Here is a 21,384-nt window from a genome sequence, read left to right on the forward strand (position 1 = left end):
TGCATTACGTAATCAAATTACTTTTTTGATGTAACGAGTAGTAACGCATTAAAAGTAACATGCATAACGTAATTAGATTGCTTTTTTGACATAACTGCAAATTACATTCTTATAACACACATATTTATTTACAACCAAAAAAGTTACTGCAGATGAAGTATTTTCAACAACAACAGTCACAGTAATAGTATGATTTCATTGATTTGTAGTTAAAATATAGCAAGTGATGCATGATGGATCATCAGAATTTCCTCCCTATCTGAGATACTTTTAATATTTAAAATTTTAAAATAATAACATTTTAAATAAATAAAATTTAACAATGATATGACAAACAAGATGCAACTTGATGTTACAGCATTTTTTTTTTTTTTACCAGCAGGAGACCCGATGGCCAGTTGCCACTTTTAGCAGTGTATGAATAATGCACTAGTGGTTTTTATGTTCAACTATGCAATCAAAACCCATGCATACGCAAAATGGCTTTTTGAATGGGTGTCCACTGTGATCTCTATGCGTAACAACCATTTGTTGACATTGACAACCATAAATATTCAATTGCTGGACGAATCTGGAATTTCGGTCAAATGCAGGCTATATTTGCTGTGTATGTAGGCTATATGGTTCAAATGGTTATTCGTGTATGTAAATATGCATCAGGCTACTTTAACGAAAATAATGAGTTGTAGCTGTTGTGGAATAAACTAATATAGTAGCCTACCAGTTTCAGCAATCGTTCTCCCTCAAAGTTTATGACACGCCCAACTCGGAAACTCGGGTAGGCATATAAAAATTTTCTTCGAGATTCCAGAGATTTCAAAACTTGACAAGTTCACGTCTTATTTTCTAAATTCGTATTAATGATAATTCCGATTGCAGCATAATAAATAGTATACGGCTCATCATCACCCACACTAGAATATCTGATCATAATAATTTCACAATCATCAAGCTAGCAGCTGGCAGACTCATGAGCTGACAGACCCGTGGTGATTCATGAGCAGGATGTGTGACGGACGGTCTCTCACAGGTGGTGGGTGTTCACGTTCACGCACACACACACACACAGTCAGACTCACTCGGAGTGAACACACACGAGCGACAATTATTCAGCCATTCAAGAGCATTTCTGACATCTCTGGTAAGTTGATTTATGTTGTAATAATATTTGTTTAGGCTAATTTAGAAGAATGAAAGACTTAAATGCTTAATTAGGCGCTAGTCTTTCTGTAGGTGCATAAGCTTCTTCATAGTTTGAGCAGCGTTTAGTGAATCCATGGCTACTATACTTTAACTTTGACATCAATTTAGACTACTTATATGTTTTATAGATCAAGAAAAAGGAAGGAAAACAGGGTCACACTTTATATTAGGGTCCAATTCTTACTATTAACGAACTATTAACTGACTTTTGACTCAATAAACTCCTAATTGCTTATTATTAGTTGTAAGGTATTGTTACGTTTAGGTATTGGGTTGGATCAAGGGATGAACAATATGGTCATGCAGAACAAGGAATTAATATCTGCGTCGTAAGTACTAATAAACAACCAGTATCCTAGTATGCATACTATTAAGCAACTAGTTAATTGTGAGAATTGGCCCCTAAACTAAAGTGTGTGTTACCCATGCAAAGGAGAAACAACAACATGGCTCCACAAGTATTTGGACCCTTAAATCACACATAAAAAGTCTAAATGTCATTTGATTATATCAAACCAAGGGGCATAACACACACATCTAAAGCGTTTGAAATGATAAAACAAAACATATTGCTCATAATGATTTTTTTCGAACACATGGTTAATGTGATGAAATACACCTTTGCTTAATCTCATAGTACACCAGTGAAAACTGTAGACGAACTGACTTAATACATGGACAAAAATCACTTGTTGATTAAATGTCATTAATAAAAATAAGCATGTTTTCATTTTTTTGTGATCTAATGCGATGAAATACACGTTTTGATTGTGACTCTTAAAAATAAAGGTTCCGAAAGGGAAAAAGAACCTTTCAGCGAACAGTTCTTAAAAGAACTCTTCTAAGTGTGAAGAACATTCATTTTGATTAATCTAAAAACCTTTTCCATTATAAAGAACCTTTTGTGGAATGGAAAGGTTCCATGGATGTTAAAGGTTCTTCGTGGAACCATAATTGCAGATAAAGAACCTTTATTTTTGAGTGTACTCCCATAAAACATTGAAACAGCGTCTCAAGTCCTGCTCTGACTTGCCTGAACGCTAGAAGGGAATGTTCCTCTTTTTTTTTTCTTTCTTTTTTTTAAACGCCCATCTGTTTCCCCAGGTCTTCATATTATGCAACTATACTCAACTGCGTTATTAGTTTAAGTACTTTTTTTTTTTCAGTGTCTTTGTGAATATATTCTATAGTCGTGCCACAATAGTATTTTGTTGTTGTTGTTGTTGTTCGTTCTACAAAGAGCTTTAACCTTTAGCTGATGACGAATGCCACCTCCAGCATTCTCACAATTATTAAGCGTATTTGTTTTAGTGTTTTGTACGAACAAAGGCCAAACTGGGTGTGTTTTTCCAACGTAAAAAAAAAGTGTTTCGCAATGTGAGTGACACATGGAGTGTCATTGGAAGGCTGCAGGTTAATAAATCACAAAGCTTTTCAGTTCAACCATTTGAATACTCAGGAACTATGATCATACAGTTAATTTAAAAAGGCCTCTATTTATACCTGAAGCTGGAATTACCAGTTGCTAAATGTGCGAAATGACAGTATGATACAAGAGATATTAAAAAGATTTTCTAGCTTAATCTTTGCAATTCCCTCGACGAGTCATCAGGGTCTTTTAGATGAGCTATCACTTCCTGTTTCATGTATTATTATTTATTTATTTTTGCATGCTTGCACATTTTTGGAGCTATCATTGATATCACTTCCTGTTGCATGTGTTATTTTATTTTATTTTTATGCATGGACTAGGCACATTTTTGAGCTATCATTGATATCACTTCCTGTTTCATGTGTTATTTTTCTTTTTTTGCAAGGACTATGCACATTTTTTTTACATGAATTGGTTAAAGAATAAATACAGTATTTTTCTCTGATAAAGTAAAAATAATAAAATGTCTGATATTTATAACATTTAAAAATAATAATAATCTTAATAAAAATGAAATATTATGCCAAATAATTTTTGAGAATTCTTTAAGAAATTCATTCTTTTAATGAAGCATTTTTTCATATAAAAAATATTACAATTATTGATTTATTGATTTCATCATTAAAAAAAACTGCATTTAGGTCATTATATTTACAAATAGGACTCAAACTTTTTTTAATGCCCCGATTTATTTCAAACAATTAAAAATATATATTATTATTATTTTACAGTTCATACTACAGACTTCGATTTTATTTTGATAGCAATATATAAATTATTGTACAATTAGCATTTTAATGTATTTTAAATAAAATAAATGCAATCATTTATTTTATAACCTTTAAAAAATATTATATATTTATTATATTATATTTTATATTTAATGCTACAAACTAAATTAATAAAAAATGTATTATTCTTATTTAAAGGTTGTTATATATATATATATATATATATATATATATATATAATAGGAAGGTAGGAAGGCATCCATGCACGTCCAAATCCAATGTTTCTGTTACGATGCGGTTGAAAACAGGAGGAAGCACAATCCATATGCAGCAGGAATTTATTTAAACAAACTCAAAACTTGACTGGATCAGTACTCAGGAAAAGAACAACCAACATACTACAACAAAATCAAAATCAAGAACTCACAAAGATTGAACTAGACACAGGGCTTAAATACACAGGCAAACAAGCTTAACAAGATAACAAGTGGGCGTGGCTAATTAGAAACACCTGGGGAGACTAATAAACAAGAAAAACTACAAAGGACTACAAAACATGTCACAGAACAAATAATAACAAAAGTCCACACAAGACAGGAATCATTACAGTTAGCTTCACTTCCATAGACCGTATATAAAATAGACACAGCGACCCCATAGGTTTTAACCGAGGGGGTAATCCATCCGCCGGAAACTGAAGCCTCCCCGGGAGCCGCCATTGTAGCAGAACTTCACCTGCTGTTAGCATTCCATTGACTCCCATTCATTTTGGCGTCACTTTGACAGCGAATAACTAGCATAGCTCATGGACAGCTAACGCTCACGCTCTCCGCCTCTGCGAGATTCGAAAGGGAATGATTTAGATTTCTCTCGGCACAGCTACTAGAAGACTGAAAACTGTCAGACACGTTGCTCACGTCACCAAGCTCAGTTTGAACCTGTGCAGTTCGCCTGGCGATCAGGAAGTGATTGCTTCAAATGGGCTTCACTTTTCTCCTTTGAAATCTATGGGGTCGCTGTGTCCATCTTATATACTGTCTATGGTTTTAACGAAGAAAAGTGAAGTCAATTAGAAGCACTCACTTCCTGATGGCTGGGCGAACTGCGCAGGCTCAAACTGAGCTTGATGACGTAGATGTGACGTGAGCAACCTGTCTGACAACTGTAGGTCTTCTAGTAGCTGTGCCGAGAGAAATCTGAATCATTCTCTTCCGAATCTCGCAGAGACGGAGAGCGTGAGCATTAGCTGTCCATGAGCTAGCAGCAGGAGCAACTTTATCACTCTCTGTGGGCTTCTCCCTTGACTTTATCGGACTTTATGCTTCCACGTCCCCCCGATTGCTTGTGAGCTTCTCCGCCTGTCTATATGGTAATTTCTCGACTTGTGCGACAGAGTCGCACGGTTATGATGCAATTGTTAGCCTATTTTTACAAAAACTGCTGCTACGGGGCCATAACGTAAGATACAAGGTAATGACGCCTTTTATACGTTGTCGTGTTTCTATAAACGTGAAATAAACAATGGAATGCTAACAGCAGGTGGGGGTCCGCTACCTGTCTCCTGAGATCCCATTCATTTGATGGATTTTTGAAGGCAGCGTAGATGTATCCTTCACTGCTTTTGATATCCCACAATCCTTTGCATTGCATTCCGTGTCAGTTGAGCTAAAAAAATAATAATTGGTGTCTGAAAGTTGCGGTGTCTGGTCAGTTTTTTTGTGTAAATGTACGTTTTTGACCAACGGTTTCCATTTCTGATGTCATTTCTAGCGAAAAAATACTATTGTAGTAATTAAATATTTGCTTTTTTTAAATATTGTTTTGTGAGGGGCCTTCAAGCGCAAACGCTGCCTACAAAGTCATTGCCTGATAAGGCCGCGAGGCAACAAGTGTACGGCCCTGTGAGCATGTGAACAGGTGGGAGAGGCTCGTCCGATAAGTTCTTACTCAGCAATAATTGGATTTGATGAACGCTCTTTAAAGGCATGAGTAACAGCAAGCCTGTCTGCAGTGAACTGAATAATTCATTTGATTCACCCCATAGGCCTGTGTTTGACTAACTAGAATAACTGTTTTTAATTAGGCGAAGTAGAAAAATCATGCTCACTTATTTAAGCAAGCCCTCACATTCTCTTCAGAAAACTAGCTCTTATCATGCCTGACTTCCAAACAATGAGCTATTTTAACATTTATTTTCAGGTTGTTATCTCTTGATCTTGAACTTTTTGGACGTTGCTCAATCGAACACGCAAGACAAGCATCTCGTTTGAATGTAAACATTTCAAACACGACGACTGTTGTGGATTATCCCACACAGCGTCACGCGAACATGCAACGGCGTTTAAGCGTGTTTTAAGCCTAAGGCATCAACAATTTCAGGTATCCTCCTCGTACCCTAATCCACACATGTCTCAGCCTGCCTCCTCGCACACATCCAGCCCCAACTGAGTGGGAAAACGACCCGTGTTTCTTGTTTTCAACCACAAACGATTGCCGTGATCTGTCAGCGCGCGGTTTTGGTGCAACAACAATGAGTCACCGTTGAATTCCTGGTGGTATACAGCATTGCGAGGAATGTGTAGGTTAAGCAGGTTTGAGTTGAGGTGTTTACTAAGGGATGAGTTTAAGTGGAGGATTTTGTTTTCTATCGTCACCCTCCAGTTGAAATCGAATGGTTCAGTGCACTTCGTGCAGGAACAGGCCTTCAGGTGAATCTTCGTGTTTGGGAAGGGATCAAATGTATGTGTGTGTATTTGAAATAGATCTCAGTGTAACGTGTGTTTTTGTTCTACAGATGTAGACGGGAGAGTGGACAAGGTTTATTTCCAGTCCTTCAGCATCCAGCATCATGGACTACCACTTTTGGCCACAAAAACTCTCAAATGATAAACGTATTTGGATACGGACGCCTACATATAGCCCTATCTACTATGGAAAAACAAAGCTGATTGTTAACTATGCTAAATGTTGAAGTAATAATTTTGTAGTTTTTTTTTTGTTTTGTTTAAGTGACAAAGCCATGTTTTATCCTCTGTTGTTCTTCATCGTTCTGCATGGCATCTTTCTGACATGTGCCTACACTGGATGGAGCAATCTGAATAGCACCCCCCGAAAAACCATTGAATATGAAGGTACGGGTCTTCTTTCTTGAGTTCACAGTTGAGTACTGTGAGCTAAATATCAGCATTAGCATATGTAGCAAATACAGCACACAAATCTCATGTTTTTCTATTAGATATGCTATAGAAACTAAGTATCTAACATAAAAAGTACACAACCGATGTCTGTACATCAACTTATTATGTGATTTTGACATGTGACACCTCTTGAAGTCTTGAACTTGTCTGTATCTTTTCATTCAAATATATGCAAATCACAATTTTGACTTAATCTATCAAAATTATATTTAAACCATTGTTGTAAAACTTTAATGATTAACTGATTTTAATTTAATATCTAAACCAAATTTTTAATTAATTTTTAATTTAAAATAAGTAATTTTTATCATTCATCAAGCTCAATAGTCAACCCTGTTATTGTAAGAATAAAATATAAGTAATTTTCATAGTTTATCAATAACTACAAAAGAACATTTGATACCTTCTGAGTGGTAGATCAAACCCTGTTACTTGTTGCAACACATTCTGCCATTGTTTTTTAATGTAAATAAATCTATATTTATTTTATAAACCTGAAAATGAATGTAAAAAATTATGTTTATTGCTAGGAACTTACAAAATTACAAAAATCAGGATTTTCAGTATGTAGACATGTTGCCAAATGTTTGGAAATAGGTTTGAAAATCCCCATAGTGCGCAACAGTCGATTTCCAGAAGTAAAAGTCCTATTCATTTTCTCCATACAGAAATTTATTTTGAACTATAACTTATAAACCTTTTAAAGACAGACCTACTGTGAGCTACGAGGTTGTTAATCGATAGTATTTGCTTGTGTTGAAGCCATTAGCCCGCATTATTTCAATTTGGTTTTAAAATGATCGTGTTTAATGGGAATTTGTGGTGAAAACTACATTACCCATAATGCTGTACAGAAAATTCCACCAATCAGAGTTCAAGACGATCAAAATGCAAGCTCTTTAGCTCCACCCACTCACATGAAGCACTGCGAATGGTGTAATCGAGTCAATATACTTAAATATTTGTGTGTATATATATATATATATATATATATATATATATATATATATATATATATATATATATATATATATATATATATATATTGTTTTTAATTCGTTTATGCAGTTCGCAATGCTTCATGGGATTGTAGTTTAGGGTCCAATTCTCACTATTAACTAGTTGCTTATTAGCATGCATATTACTAGGATACTGGTTGTTTATTTGTACTTATAAAGCAGATATTAATGCCTTATTCTGGATGACCATATTCTACATCCCTTGATCCAACCCAATACCGAAACTTAACAACCTTACAACTAATAATAAGCAGTAATTAGGAGTTTATTAAGGCAAAAGTCGTAGTTAATAGTGAGAATTGGACCTTAATCTAAAAAGTGTGACCGAAGAAATACTTCGAGAACCAGCGCTGCTGAATAGAGGGCGAGCACTGTTGCACTCTATAGCAAATGAATGAAAATCAAACTGCATGTTCACATATATATTTAATATTTACTTTGACATCCTGTGGTTGCTGATCAAACATCTTCCGAAGGTTAAGCACCTCCTTTAGAGTTTAACTCTAATTGGACCATGTTCATGTTTGGCTATAATGCTTCATTGACAAATAGAAAACTCATTGTTATTCTACCTGCATGTATGTTTTTGTCTTTAGATAACCATGTGATCATGTTTAAAGAGGAAGGTATCTGGAATTACTCCACAATGCTGATTAGGGAGGATCTGGGTCTGCTGGTGTTGGGGGCGAGAGAGGCCGTCTACGCCCTCGACATAAACGATATCTCCGTCGCCAAGTCTAAGGTGCCGGTTTGATTTCCTTTCCTTTATCTCTTGGCAACAACAAGACAATTCTTCCACCCTGTTTCAAAACAGCATATCTGTAGTCTGTATTGATTTCTCTCCACCCATCAGGTGCTTTGGAAGGTTACAGAAGAGAAACAAAAGGAGTGCACCTCCAAAGGAAAACATCCTGACGTGAGTAAAGATCTCTGTAACTGCCACACATTCTCACAAAGACACATAAACACATCAGCATAAATGCTTTGAACAAGGGAGGTTGTTTTTCTATATGATATCAAAAATCTGATGACCTTTTCAGATCGACTGTCATAATTATGTACGGATGCTACATCAAATGAACAGCAGCATGATGTACGTGTGCGGAACAAACGCCTTTAGCCCAACCTGCGATTACATAGTAAGTGACATAACCAGAAAAACTAAATATTTTCATGTTTTTAAAAATATTTTTATATTTACACATTTTCTATGTTATTATATTTCATATTAAAGTATAAAGACAAACAAAATTAAATAATTGGCTTTTACATTGTCATTGTACTCACTGTTTTCATTTTAGCAATCCATCACTTTCTTCCTGGTATGAGATTAGGAACGTCAGGTGTCATGTGATCCATCAAGCGCTAGTGTAATAGTGCTAAAAAACAAGATAAAAAAACCTTGCGTTCATTGCATTTGTTTGAACAGACGTACAGTGACGGGCAGCTGAAGCTGGAGGGAAAGCTGGAAGACGGGAGGGGGAAATGTCCTTTCGATCCGTTCCAGAGATCCTCTTCTGTTATAGTTGGTATGTGTGTCGTCCATGCAGGTTTTTTAGCAGTTTAAAGTGTCCTTTTATGCTTTTTCGAATATTACCTTTCATGCATTGTGTAATATAGCTCTTTGTGAAGGTAAAAGGTCTGCAGTTTTAAAGATTAAAAAGTGCACGACAAATTAAGTTATTGTCTCTTAAAAGAAAGAATCGTTTTGAACTGCCGAAAAGAGTCGTCTGCAATTCATGTCTCACTTCCTGTTACAAACCTACGAAACAATGTAAGAAATTTGTATAATGCCAGCCTACGGTCTTGCAACAGACTTCAATCACAACAGACTGGGCCATCTGACGAATCAGAGCAGAGTAGACCAATCACAACAGACTGGGCCATCTGACGAATCAGAGCAGAGTAGACCAATCACAACAGACTGGGCCATCTGACGAATCAGAGCAGAGTAGACCAATCACAACAGACTGGGCCATCTGACGAATCAGAGCAGAGTAGACCAATCATAACAGACTGGGCCATCTGACGAATCAGAGCAGAGTAGACCAATCATAACAGACTGGGCCATCTGACGAATCAGAGCAGAGTAGACCAATCATAACAGACTGGGCCATCTGACGAATCAGAGCAGAGTAGACCAATCATAACAGACAGGACGATCTGACCAATCAGAGCAGAGTGTAGGGTTTTAGAGAGACTGAATCTTCAAACTAACCGTTTTCACACTCTTTGAGAAAAGAGGTGGTGTGCAGTGTTTATTATGAGAAAATTGTAAACCTTTTGTAGGAGACTTCCAAAACAAAGTTAGGAACCTTTAAAATAGCATAATATGGGCACTTTAAATGCATTGTGGAGGGAAAAAATGTATATAAAAAAAGTTGTTTTTTTTCCATAGATGAAGACCTGTATTCTGCCACGTCCTTAAACTTTCTGGGTTCGGACCCGGTCCTACTCCGCACCTCTCCCAATACACTGCGCACAATGTTAAGAAGCTTCAATGGTATGTCAGACGTGATGACAAGACTTCCTCCAGGAAACAAAGATTAATTACAGACTTTTATTATTCTAATTGTAGATTAATAATAAAAGGCTTTGTGTAAATAATATTCTAGTATTTATTCATATTTTGAATGAGTCTTTTTGAATTCATGTTTTCAGTTCTCATTTTAATTTAAGTTTGTCATTTTGTTATGTGCTTTTGTCGTTTTTTAGTTTTTAAAATATTTGCTTTTATTGATTCTATTTCAGTTTTAGTAATTTTACATCAACTTAAAGTTAGTGGTTTTTAGTAATTTACTATTAAGTTTGTAATTGCTAGTAATTTAATGCAACTTATTATAAAAAAATGTATGTACGATTTATATTCTATTTATTTTTTTTGCTATAATTCGGATATAGAATATATCAGAATATATCATTATTTTTAGTTCACAATAACAACTGCTCCGAACATAGTAAAAAATCACATTTACCCACTCAAGAGCCAAGCTTCGTCTACATGGACGTGGTCCCAGAAAGTGAGGACAGTGCTGAGGGCGACGATGACAAAGTCTACATGTTCTTCAGTGAGAACGCCGTGGAGTACGACTTCTACAACAAGCTTGTGGTGTCGCGTGTCGCCAGAGTCTGCAAGGTAACACTTCACTGGTCCCTTTAACCAGGGGAAACGGAAGGAATTAGCATATTTAGCCCTGATCTTCTAAAGACTTTTGTCATTTTCCCGTTTACAGGGTGATATAGGTGGTCAAAGGACCCTCCAAAGGAAATGGACCTCTTTCTTGAAGGCTCGTCTGGACTGCTCTGTCCCTGAGCCCAGTCTGCCCTACGTCATACAGGACGTCTTCCATGTCCGCCACGAGAAATGGAGGAAAAGTGTCTTTTACGCTGTCTTCACCTCTCAATCGTAAGTTTCGTCCTGCGTGGTGTTTTTTTTTTTTTTGGTATCTGAATTCACTCAGCTCACAGTTGTGTTTGTGTATGCAGGCGCTCAACAGATCAGTCTTCAGCGGTATGTGCATTTAATGTAACCGACATCAGCGAGGTGTTCTCTCGTGGAAAATTTAAGACGGAGGTGACCGTGGAAATGTCTGATGTGAAGTGGGTCACGTACAACGGAGATATTCCTGTCCCCCGACCAGGAGCTGTGAGTGGTCATTAATAGTCTGATACAGTCTTTAAGGGGATGCATGTAATATTTAAGATGTTAAAATAGTTAAAAACTACCATATAGAAACATACTATGGTTTACTTTAAAAACCCTATTTATATAACATGGTTATATAACAAAACATTGTAACAAATGTCAAAGAATATACTGATATTATCCCAAAAAACATGAATGGAGTATATTTCTATATAAATATATATCTTATTTTCATGTACAATATTCACAGTGCATCAACAACGCAGCGAGGAGTTTGGGAATAAAAGGGACCCTGGACCTCCCTGATAAAACCCTGCAGTTCATCCGAGACCGGCCTCTCATGGACGACGCCGTCCGTCCAATCACAGGCAAGCCCCTGCTGCTCAAGAGAGGCCCGTTGTTGACCCGCCTTGTGGTAGAGGTCGTAACTGCATCGGATGGACAGTCCTATCCTGTGATGTTTGTCGGCACAGGTGAGATTACCTTTAGCCTCTAGGGCGGAGCAGCTCTTAAAGTCAGTTAGAGGGTGTGTGTAAACTGTCATTCAGAGGAATGTTAATTGTACCTTGGACTGAGCTATTGAATTTGTTTGTTTTTTCGTTGAGTAATGTTAAAAAGCTGTCAATTGTTTTCTGTTTTCCATCAGAAAATGGTTATGTGCAGAAAGCAGTGAACTATGATGGAGAAATACACGTCATTGAAGAAGTTAAATTGTTTCAGAACTCTGAGCCGATTGACATCCTACGACTTTACCAGAATCAGGTACGCAATACTGGGGATGATGGGTATAGATAAGAGTTGCTATTTCAATTATATTCAGATTTGATTTCATTGTAATGACTCATAATTGCTAATGATTAGAAAGCCAAAGTGGAGGATTATTTACCGGTAGTTGCATGAAAAAAAGCATGAATCATCATGAGTTGTCTGTCTGGTCCAGTTGTACGCAGGCTCTGCGTCTGGGGTTGTACAAATGCCCGTCAGCAACTGCAGTCGTTATTCTTCCTGTCTGGACTGTGTGCTGGCCAGAGACCCTTACTGTGCCTGGGACGTCACCACTCTGCGGTGCTCTAGATTACCCACATCACCTGAGGACCCAAAAGGGTAAGACACTCGCACACAAGAACAATGCCATATCAAGAAAATAATCCTGTCACTTACTCACCCTCATGTCGTTCCAAAACAAAGACTTTCCTTTTCTGGAGAAATCCCAAAAGACTGTTTTGTTTTTCAGCAAATAACTTACAGTTTTGGTTTATTTATTTATATAAAAAAGAAAGAAGTAATAATTTAAAATGATAACATTTAATTAAAGGTGCAGTAAGCGATTTCTGAGAAACACTGTTGATATCTGATTGGCTCACTCTCTCTCCTCCCCATCATGAGTGGACACGCCCTCTACTGCTGATTGGCTCACTCCCTCTACTGCTGATTGGCTCACTCTCTTTCCTCCCCATTATGAGTGGACACGGCCCCTACTGCTGATTGGCTCACTCTCTTTCCTCCCCATCATGAGTGGACACGCCCCCTACTGCTGATTGGCTCACTCTCTTTCCTCCCCATCATGAGTGGACACGCCCCCTACTCAGGGTTCTAAATTAACACCCGCCAACCCGCCAAATGCGGGTTAAAATTAATTTTGGCGGGTGTTAATAAAAACTTACTAGCCGGTTTGGCCGGTGATGCATGAAGTATTACATGCATGATACTGTTCCGCTCTGTTCTCGGTCATTTATCCCCCTGGCAGTACTTCCTACATTTCCCATGAACACTGTGCCGTAATGCTACATGATGACGTTTCATACGGCCATTGGCTGCGCGCAGTTTGCAGTGAAACCAGTGCGAGAAACCATGGAAACGAACAGACACAGAAAACACAAGAAATGAGAGACGGAGTTGGCTAGTAAAGTAGGTTAATATTAAACGAAATGCGGCGGTGGTTAGGACAGACTTCTGGGGGTGAGAAGAGGAACAAGGCAGGGGATGAGAAGGGTATCGACAGAGAAACTAAGAAAATAAAATGTAATGCCAAATGGCTGACGGGTCGTGAATGGCTAGTGTTTGATCACAATAATGTCGTCATGTATTGTCAAGATTGCCGCAAACAATTTCAAAGTAGGATCTAATAATTTTAAAGTAAAAAAATTGGCTAGTGGATATTCTGATTGGCTGATAAGCCACATTGGCTGGTGATCAAAAAAGTTAATTTAGAACCCTGCCCCTACTGCTGATTGGCTCTCTCTCTTTCCTCCCCATTATGAGTGGACACGCCCCCTACTGCTGATTTGCTCACTCTCTTTCCTCCCCATGAGTGGACACGCCCCCTACTGCTGATTTGCTCACTTTCGTTCCTCCCCATCATGAGTGGACACGCCCCCTACTGCTGATTGGCTCACTATCTTTCCTCCCCCATAATGAGTGGACACGCCCCTACTGCTGATTGGCTCATTCTCTTTCCTCCCCCATCATGAGTGGACACGCCCCCTACTGCTGATTGGCTACTATGTGTTGTGCTGCTCGGTCTGATCCACTTTCTCATAAATCACTTAATGCACCTTTAAACAATACAACTAAATTTCATTACTTTCAGTCAGCTTTTTTGTTGCTGAGGCTCAGTAAATCATTCCTTTAACCACCACTTTGCAGATCTAATATCTACAGGACTAAACAACCCATACTGACAGTTAACATCAACCTTTTTGCATTTTAGAAATCTGATACAAAGCCTGAAAGACGGGGATGCCACTCAATGCCCAACATCAGGTATGTAGTAACTTTTTTGTTTAGATTCCACATTAAAATCAGGGCTTTATTTAACATGTTTTCCCCTTCATCAGCTACCGTGGAACCAAAGATCCGCACCCTGATACTGGGAAACAACGTCATGTTGCTGTGTCGAGCAGACTCTAACCTGGCCCAGGTCAACTGGAACTTTGCTGGAAAGCCACTCCCCTACTCAAACAGGAAGTACACTATTTATAGTGATGGCATCCTAATCTACAACGCTTCAGCCAATGACGCTGGAGTCTATACCTGCACGTCAGTCGAGCAGGCCAAAGGGAAACAGTACACCCAAACACTTGCCATTTATGACTTGTGTGAACGTTTCCCAGTAGTTGTGACGGATAAGATTAAAACTACATTGGGAATACTTACTGAAAGCTACACAACATCATCAGGTTTGCATAAAACCGAAAAGCCTCCATCATATGCTACAAATCAGAGCAGTGAGAGTAAATGGGTGGTAATGCAAGTGGCGCTGGCCTTGATATCCGTTATGGTGGCCTGTCTGCTGATCTGGAACGTGTACATGGGCCACATCTCTCCATTTATGTGCTGTGGGAGACAACCAATCAAAAGCCACAGGAATCTTCCAGAAAGGGAATACATGCGCACAGGAAGTGATGCCGTGGACACTAAACAGCCAATGGTCAGGTTGTGTGTCACAACAAACAGTACTATTGAAGCAACCAGCTTCCACAGGAATACCAGCAATGGGGATACGTCAACGAACAATCATATTTCTAAGTACATTACGGATGAGTCTGAGATTTAAGATTTTATTCTTTTATATAATTTTTATACTTATTTATTTTTTTATTACTAATAAAAAAAAAATCATACATTTAAACTATAAAAGTTGGTCAAAGCTTCATTAAAAATTTAGATAAATGTGAAAAAACTAAATGTTTCTTAAGAAATATTAAGGTAAAACATCCTACCAATCAGTAGCTCAACTTCAAAATGAACTTTGCAATCTTAGTGACATGTGACACCTCAGCCATGTCACTTCTGTATGAATGTCAATACAAGTCAGTATTATTTGGTGCCGTGACCCGGTGTACTCGCACACATTTCTTTACAACACTGTCTGTTCTCTCTCCTGTTTCACCTCAATTAATGCTAGGAATTTAGACACACTACTCATTCACAGTATTCACATACTGCTTTTCACCTATTATTTAGTAGGGAAGTATGCATAGAGAGTGACCGCAATAAAAGCGACTACAGTCTGAAAAGGAATATTTTTATTGAACTTGAAGCTGGAGAGCCATTCCAGGCACATGTCATAATATTATGCAGGATTGTTGAATACATTGGCTACACAAAAACAGTCATGAAACGCTGCAAAATCAACCTCCTGTAGCTCTGTGGAGGGAGATATTGAGCAAAAAGGACCAAAGATCAAGTCACATATTAAAATTGAGTGTTTCAGCCTCCAGCCAACCACAACTGTAAACTCAGCGAGATGAAACCAGGAATAAATGCGCATATTTATACGCCAGTAGTAAAAATAGCACAGGATATAGCAACATCCACCAATAAATTGTAGCACTTGAGGGAAACTCGAAAGCTATTGGTTCACACATGCTTAATATGCATGAAGAATTAAGGCGGTCTTCATTTCAAAGAAGTGAAAAGCTTTAAACAGAAAGACAGCAGGCACAAGATGTGTTTGCAAGGAAGCATTCCCGGTCATAGAACTTTTAAAAAATCTGAAACGTTTTGCTGCAGTGTATAAAAGGGGCGTGTCATATGCAAATCATACCATTTACAAAGACATTTAATTAATGCTTGTGAATCTTAAAAGTGTAAGTGAATAATTATCTGAAGTAAAAAAAAAAAAAAAAACAGTAAATTAACTGCATAAGCGCTGATGTGGAAGAGATGCAAGACCGAATTTCTTGAGGTAAATAGAAAAGCTGCCATGATTTAGAAAAGAACACTCAGACATGCTTTTCCCCCTCTCAAAAATCACTTTCCCTAAAACAGTAAAGCGATTGTCTGCTATATATGCATTTGTTTTAACATGATCTTTGAATCAGATTTGATGTGCAACCATTCTTTTCATTTTCAAACAAGTCAATGGAATGACAAGAAAGATCAAGGCTCAGATGAACTGAAGTCAATTCATCAATGTAATATTATATAATAGTGTCCTTTTTTTTCTATTTTTGAACTAATGTTCTGCCATTTTGCAGTCAGTGTGAGGGTAGTATGTGTTGAGATGTCTTTAAAGGAGCAGTTTGCTTATTTTGATTGGCCATTTAACCTTCTGGTTAGCGTTTCTGTCAGAATTTGCACCCAGAACAGGGGTTTGACACATTTTCGATCGTCATACACTTCTGTTTAAATCAGTGTTCAAGAGATCTACTCTTTACAGCTCAAAAAAAAAAAAAAAAAAAAAAAACCTATACACATTCTTTTAAGGAGTGATTAACATATTTTCGCTATATTAAAAAAAAAATATTACAAAAGCAAAATAACCATTCACAAGTCTGTGATCTGGCTGAAGTGTTTTCTTACATTCTCTGCACAAAAATATTGGGTAATGTCCCTCTGCAAACTGCCCCTTTGACGTTAAGACAAACAGTGGTGCTCTTGCTCCATCTGTAGTTCAAAAAAGGTATCACCAGGGTCCGCTCTCTGGGTAGTTGGGCACAGCGGCTGGATACTGAGGCAGGCTGGGGCCGGTTTCAGAGATGGCGTTGAATCCGGCTTCTCTCACAGTGGGGTTCTTCCACGCACCCGTGCTCCACTCTTCCTGCGCCCGCTGTAAACTGCCGCCTCCACCACGATATAGTCGATGGACCTTTGAGGGGACAACACTAATGTGACACTTTGCTCTTTTGTTTTAACTTAAGGATTTGCTCTTTAAAGTAAAACATTTTTTAGTAGTAATGATGAGTTAAGGGTTGTGTGTTCAAATCATACCTTGATGAGAACAAGTCCCATGAGAACCGTAACTACGGTAAAAAGTAGAGTGCAGATGAGCATGAATATAGCCGAGGTTACATTCGTGCTGAAAAACATCACTGTGGCAATCCAACCACTGTGAAGAGAGGAAAATATGGCGAGTCAACATCATTGGAAGTATTAAAATGGGCACACAAAGATTGGATTTATTGATACAACACATGTTAAGCTCAATCCACAACATTTGTTAAATAATAATAATGTTGATTACCACAAAAAGATCCCTTTTAAAAACTAAGAATAAATAACTACAATCATTTATAATTGTTTTGATTATTACAAATAAATATGGAAAAAAAGTTACAGTTGGGGTAAAGCAGAATACAAACTACCGTTTGGGGTTGGTCATTTAAAAAAAATTTTTTTTGAAAGAAGACTATCCAACCCACATTAAACACCCGTGAACCAGCGAATCTTACTAGGCATTCTAGAAACTTCCAGGCAGGTCTGTTGAGGTAAGTTGGAGCTAAACCCTGCAGGACAGTGGCCCACCAGGAGTTTGCACACCCCTGTACTGTGATCAAAGCTACATTTTCAGCATCATTACTCTTCAGTGTCACATGATCGTTCAGAAATCATTCTGATTTGCTGCTCAAGAAACACTTATTATTATTATCAATGTTGAAAACAGTTGTGCTGCATTTTGTGGACACCGTGATACATTTTTGTATAAAAGTCTATTTAAAAGGCACAGTATGTAAACACTAGAGGTCACTTATTCAAAACAATAACTAAGGAGTAGCGTGATGACGCCATGAATCATGGGAGTTGTCGTCTTCACCTCCACAGCCGATGGTAACATCCGATGGGACTCATGAAATCATGTTCATCTGTGAGATAATGTATTAAAGTTTTATTAGCGTTACTGTGGTATAGAGCAGGGCGGGAGAGCAAGAGCCTGGGACATTTTACCTTGCTGGTTTTAGTATGCTACAATATGCCACAGTCGGCCGCTGCCGCTCCTTTCCCTCTGTTTTTTATGCATATTTTATGGTTAAAGTTACGTTTAAAGTAACATCTACCCCTTTTTTTTCTCTGAACATTGTTACAGGTATGTTTGATCTCTTAAATTCATATTTTATTTCATTCTAATAAAACAGACGCAAGTGCAGAATCACTACTCATGTCATTTTATCTGATGAATTAATATTGTGGGGTAATGCAGCGCTGCTTTACTTGGTCAAAACAATCATGCTAAAATATGTTTAAGTGTGTTGAAAGTTATGTTAACGTTACTCTGTGCATTCGCTCGGTGGCTGTTATGAGATCCTTTTTGCACACTGCTAATATCGATATTAGAATATCATATTAATAAAAGCTGAGACGGCACCGGAGACGGGTCTCTCTGTAGGCAAGAGCGTGGTTAGCTGGTACCCTCTTACCCACAACTTCCAATAGGAAAATTCAACTGCAGTAGCCACTGTTCAACCTGAAGAGGGCAGCACTCAGACGTTTTTACACCATATATTGTAGAATTAAAACACTTTATACCCAAACATCAAAAAAATTACTTGAATCAATGAACGGCATAACTAAAGCCTGTTCTTACAGATCATTAACTAAAAAAAGTTGTTTTAGGGTTTAGTTACCCTTTAGTCAACACTTGCCTGATGACTTATGCTACTGCGAACCCGGACGTCGCCGTAACTTCCGTGATTTGGGAAACGCACGTAAAAGTCCTGGCAGAAAGCGATGCATAAGGATGTAGTGTTATGATGCCCAGTTCCAGGAATGCACTAATATTTTGTTGGTAGTACCAATTTGTAAAAATTATTAGTTAACACTAAGTTGTCAACACTTCGGAAAAAATTATAATTCGTCGTTACACTACATCCTTATGCATCGCTTTCTGCCAGGATTTTTACATGCTTTTCCCAAATCACTGAAGTACCGTCGACGTCCATGTTTGCGGTAGCATACGCCATCAGGCAAGTGTTATTTAAATAAACTCCTGATGTACATACTTTCCAATGCCTCGTTGTATGAGTACAGAACCTATTTGTACTACTGTAGAAGTTTGGTACCATTCTGGAAATTATTAGTGTGGTAATTTACAAGATACAAACTTGGATCCATTAGCGCCTGCACTAAGCCATTCGGCTAATATATATCTAAATAAGCTCTAACTTTAATAATGTTCGACCAAGGGAAAAAAGTACGGTGGCCGAGAGAGCTCAACACGCTGCAACTGAAGAAAACACATGCAAATAGAAAAAAAACCACCCGCAAATTAAGAAAACATCTTCATAAGTTTCACAACATACGTGTGCTCCAAATACTCACAACACAACCACATACAGAAACGCGCTGCAAATAACACAGACCATAACGGAAATGTTTCCAGGGGAACCAAATAAGTGACGAACTGGGGCGTGCTTATTGCTCTTGAGCATCCCTATACCCTACTCCATTCAAAGGGTAGATGGCAGTGCCCTTGAAGTGGAACTTTGAATGTTAACTCAACTCATAAACTCATATTAAATATCCTAACATTTCAATGTTACTCACCATGCACCCCAACCTGATATTCCAAGACTCTGGATGAAAGCGAGAACACATTGCAGGAAGAAAATGAAGAAGAAGGCCATGAAGTTGAAGGAACTATCAGCCCTGAAAAGACACAAAACAACCCCCAGTTCAATCAAAGTGAAAAAACAACCTTAGCAAATTTGTCCTTCGCCAAAAAGAGTTTCCTTGCCTGAATGCTTTATAGAGCGGCCTGAACCAGCAGGTATAGCTACATGGACTGAAAACAAGCAGCCAGAGGATCGAAAAGCCAAAGTTGATCGCTCCACCCCCTCCGGCCCACCAGGCTATGCAGGCCACCACATTAACACAAAGTGTGATAGAGTACACTGGAAAAACAGAATAGCAGTCATCAGACAAAGCAATCAGATCTTAAAGTGATAGTTCACCCAAAAATGATCATGTCGTTCCAAACCTGTAAGACTTTAGTTCATCTTCGGAAAATTAAGATCTTTTTAAAGAAATATGAGCCAGTTCTGTACTCTCCATTGACAGCTGTGTCATATTGACAGCTACTCCATTGACATATTTATCATATAAAGCGATCGTGTCTCCAGAAAATTTGGACTAAACCGCTCAATTCATATGGATTAGTTTTATGATCTCTTTATGAACTTCTTAAAGCGTCAATGTGGTAGTTGCATAGCTGTCAATTGAGGGACAGAAATCTCTCGGATTTCATTGAAAAGATGTTTATTTGTGTTTCGAAGATGAACATAGGTCTTACGAGTTTGGAAAAACATGAGGGTAAATAGATTTTTATTTAAAACGTTATCCCTTTAACTGCTTCTGTCAAACTTAGGAACTTCTGAAACCAAACTATTCCCAGTAAAGTTAGCATTTCTTTACTCACAGATCCAAAGATTGTAAACACGCCGCACAAGCTGGCAGTGGGGTTGGGGAATTTCCTCGTCCACATTCTGGTAAAAACATGGCTTTATGCGAAGAAACTTCGGCAGAGGGGGGAAGTTGTTTGCTCGATCTGTCAGGCAAAAAGGGAAATTATTCATTTTTTAACCACAGCAATAACAAGGGACCAAAAAGCAAATAAAAACAGTAACATTTATAGTTTTTTTTATGCCAACCAAAACTGACCTACCTGTCATTTCTCAATTTTGAGAAAAGGTGGATAATGTTGATGTTTCTGGTGCTAATTAACTTTTCCCCTTTCTGAACTGATACACTGATGTTTGCAGTGCTAAAAGACACACAGATATCCTAAAAACATGCAAAACATTATTAACAATAGTTTAGGATATAATAATCAGCCTTTAAGTTCTGACCACACAACATTGTGTACATTGAATAAATGATAAATAACTGTTGATAATGCCGCATAAGATCATGACAAATTTAGGGCTTGCTTATTTTGTTTAATATGTGTTTGAATATGTGTTGTTGTTTAAAATAAGTATACATTAACGATATTTTACAGCATATTGGAAAACATAGCACAGGCCAACAGCTAACCATGCACTGTCAAACACAACTGCAGTAGAAAATCAACAGTCAAACTATACCACATCTACGCAAATTAGAAATGCTATTCCACGTGCTTAAAAGAAAAAAACATTGCTTTGATAATATAATAAAATCTTATTTCACAATAAAAACTTATATTGCCGACGATACCTGTGCACCGCTAAATAGTTTGATGAGGATGCGTCTGCAGTCTGTATTGAATCCTGGCGATCACGTGGCGGACTGGAAGCGTTCTGATGCATTGTGGGAACTGTAGTTCTAAAAGCGGCCTGTTTTGTACGTGGCAGACGGACGTTTTAACTGTTGAACACTACAAGCCCCATCACAAGATGATCAAAGGTGTGGTCTCAGCGCTTGTGACTAGAATATATTTACCAGTTTCCCTGCCTTG

At 37.9% G+C, this 21,384-nt stretch overlaps 2 protein-coding genes across 4 annotated transcripts; one reads left to right on the forward strand and one right to left on the reverse strand.

The window, feature by feature from the left end:
* The first annotated feature begins 752 nt into the window (after positions 1 to 752).
* LOC306988316 (semaphorin-4E) lies at positions 753 to 15,247 on the forward strand. Of its 2 annotated transcripts, none has more exons than XM_079593206.1 (15): positions 753 to 1,141; positions 6,161 to 6,497; positions 8,179 to 8,324; positions 8,436 to 8,498; positions 8,623 to 8,721; positions 9,012 to 9,111; positions 9,981 to 10,085; positions 10,567 to 10,718; positions 10,816 to 10,988; positions 11,069 to 11,228; positions 11,479 to 11,701; positions 11,875 to 11,990; positions 12,169 to 12,332; positions 13,939 to 13,991; positions 14,066 to 15,247. In XM_079593206.1, the coding sequence occupies exons 2-15, from the start codon at positions 6,386 to 6,388 to the stop codon at positions 14,782 to 14,784; spliced, it is 2,385 nt and encodes a 794-aa protein (XP_079449332.1). In that variant the 5' UTR covers positions 753 to 1,141; positions 6,161 to 6,385; the 3' UTR covers positions 14,785 to 15,247. The 2 variants fall into 2 exon arrangements, with proteins under 2 accessions (XP_079449332.1, XP_079449333.1); XM_079593207.1 differs by lacking the exon at positions 753 to 1,141 and adding an exon at positions 5,937 to 6,074.
* Positions 15,243 to 21,339, reverse strand: scamp4 (secretory carrier membrane protein 4). 2 transcript variants are annotated; one of them, XM_079593209.1, is made up of 7 exons: positions 21,144 to 21,339; positions 20,611 to 20,729; positions 20,365 to 20,493; positions 19,684 to 19,840; positions 19,494 to 19,595; positions 16,944 to 17,061; positions 15,243 to 16,821 (listed from the first exon to the last, which is right to left on the reverse strand). In XM_079593209.1, exons 2-7 carry the CDS (start codon positions 20,615 to 20,617, stop codon positions 16,639 to 16,641), a joined length of 696 nt encoding a protein of 231 aa, XP_079449335.1. In that variant the 5' UTR covers positions 20,618 to 20,729; positions 21,144 to 21,339; the 3' UTR covers positions 15,243 to 16,638. The 2 variants fall into 2 exon arrangements, with proteins under 2 accessions (XP_079449335.1, XP_079449336.1); XM_079593210.1 differs by having other exon boundaries at positions 15,835 to 16,821; positions 20,611 to 20,709; positions 21,144 to 21,242.
* Between the last annotated feature and the right edge of the window lie 45 nt (positions 21,340 to 21,384).

The sequence above is a fragment of the Phoxinus phoxinus genome (genome assembly GCF_949152265.1).
Source record: "Phoxinus phoxinus genome assembly, chromosome: 20".
In the NCBI taxonomy this organism is placed as follows: Eukaryota; Metazoa; Chordata; class Actinopteri; order Cypriniformes; family Leuciscidae; genus Phoxinus; species Phoxinus phoxinus.

Bases quoted from the DNA above. Each gene is read 5' to 3' on its own strand.
- scamp4 (XM_079593209.1), bottom strand. The intron at 19,841-20,364 runs GTGAGTAAAGAA...CTGTTTTTCCAG, and splicing joins TGTTTACAATCTTTGGATCT to TGTACTCTATCACACTTTGT. The intron at 19,596-19,683 runs GCAAGGAAACTC...GTGTCTTTTCAG, and splicing joins CCGCTCTATAAAGCATTCAG to GGCTGATAGTTCCTTCAACT.
- LOC306988316 (XM_079593206.1), top strand. From the start codon at position 6,386: ATGTTTTATCCTCTGTTGTTCTTCATCGTTCTGCATGGCATCTTTCTG. The intron at 8,325-8,435 runs GTGCCGGTTTGA...TCCACCCATCAG, and splicing joins TCTCCGTCGCCAAGTCTAAG to GTGCTTTGGAAGGTTACAGA. The intron at 9,112-9,980 runs GTATGTGTGTCG...TTTTTTCCATAG, and splicing joins ATCCTCTTCTGTTATAGTTG to ATGAAGACCTGTATTCTGCC.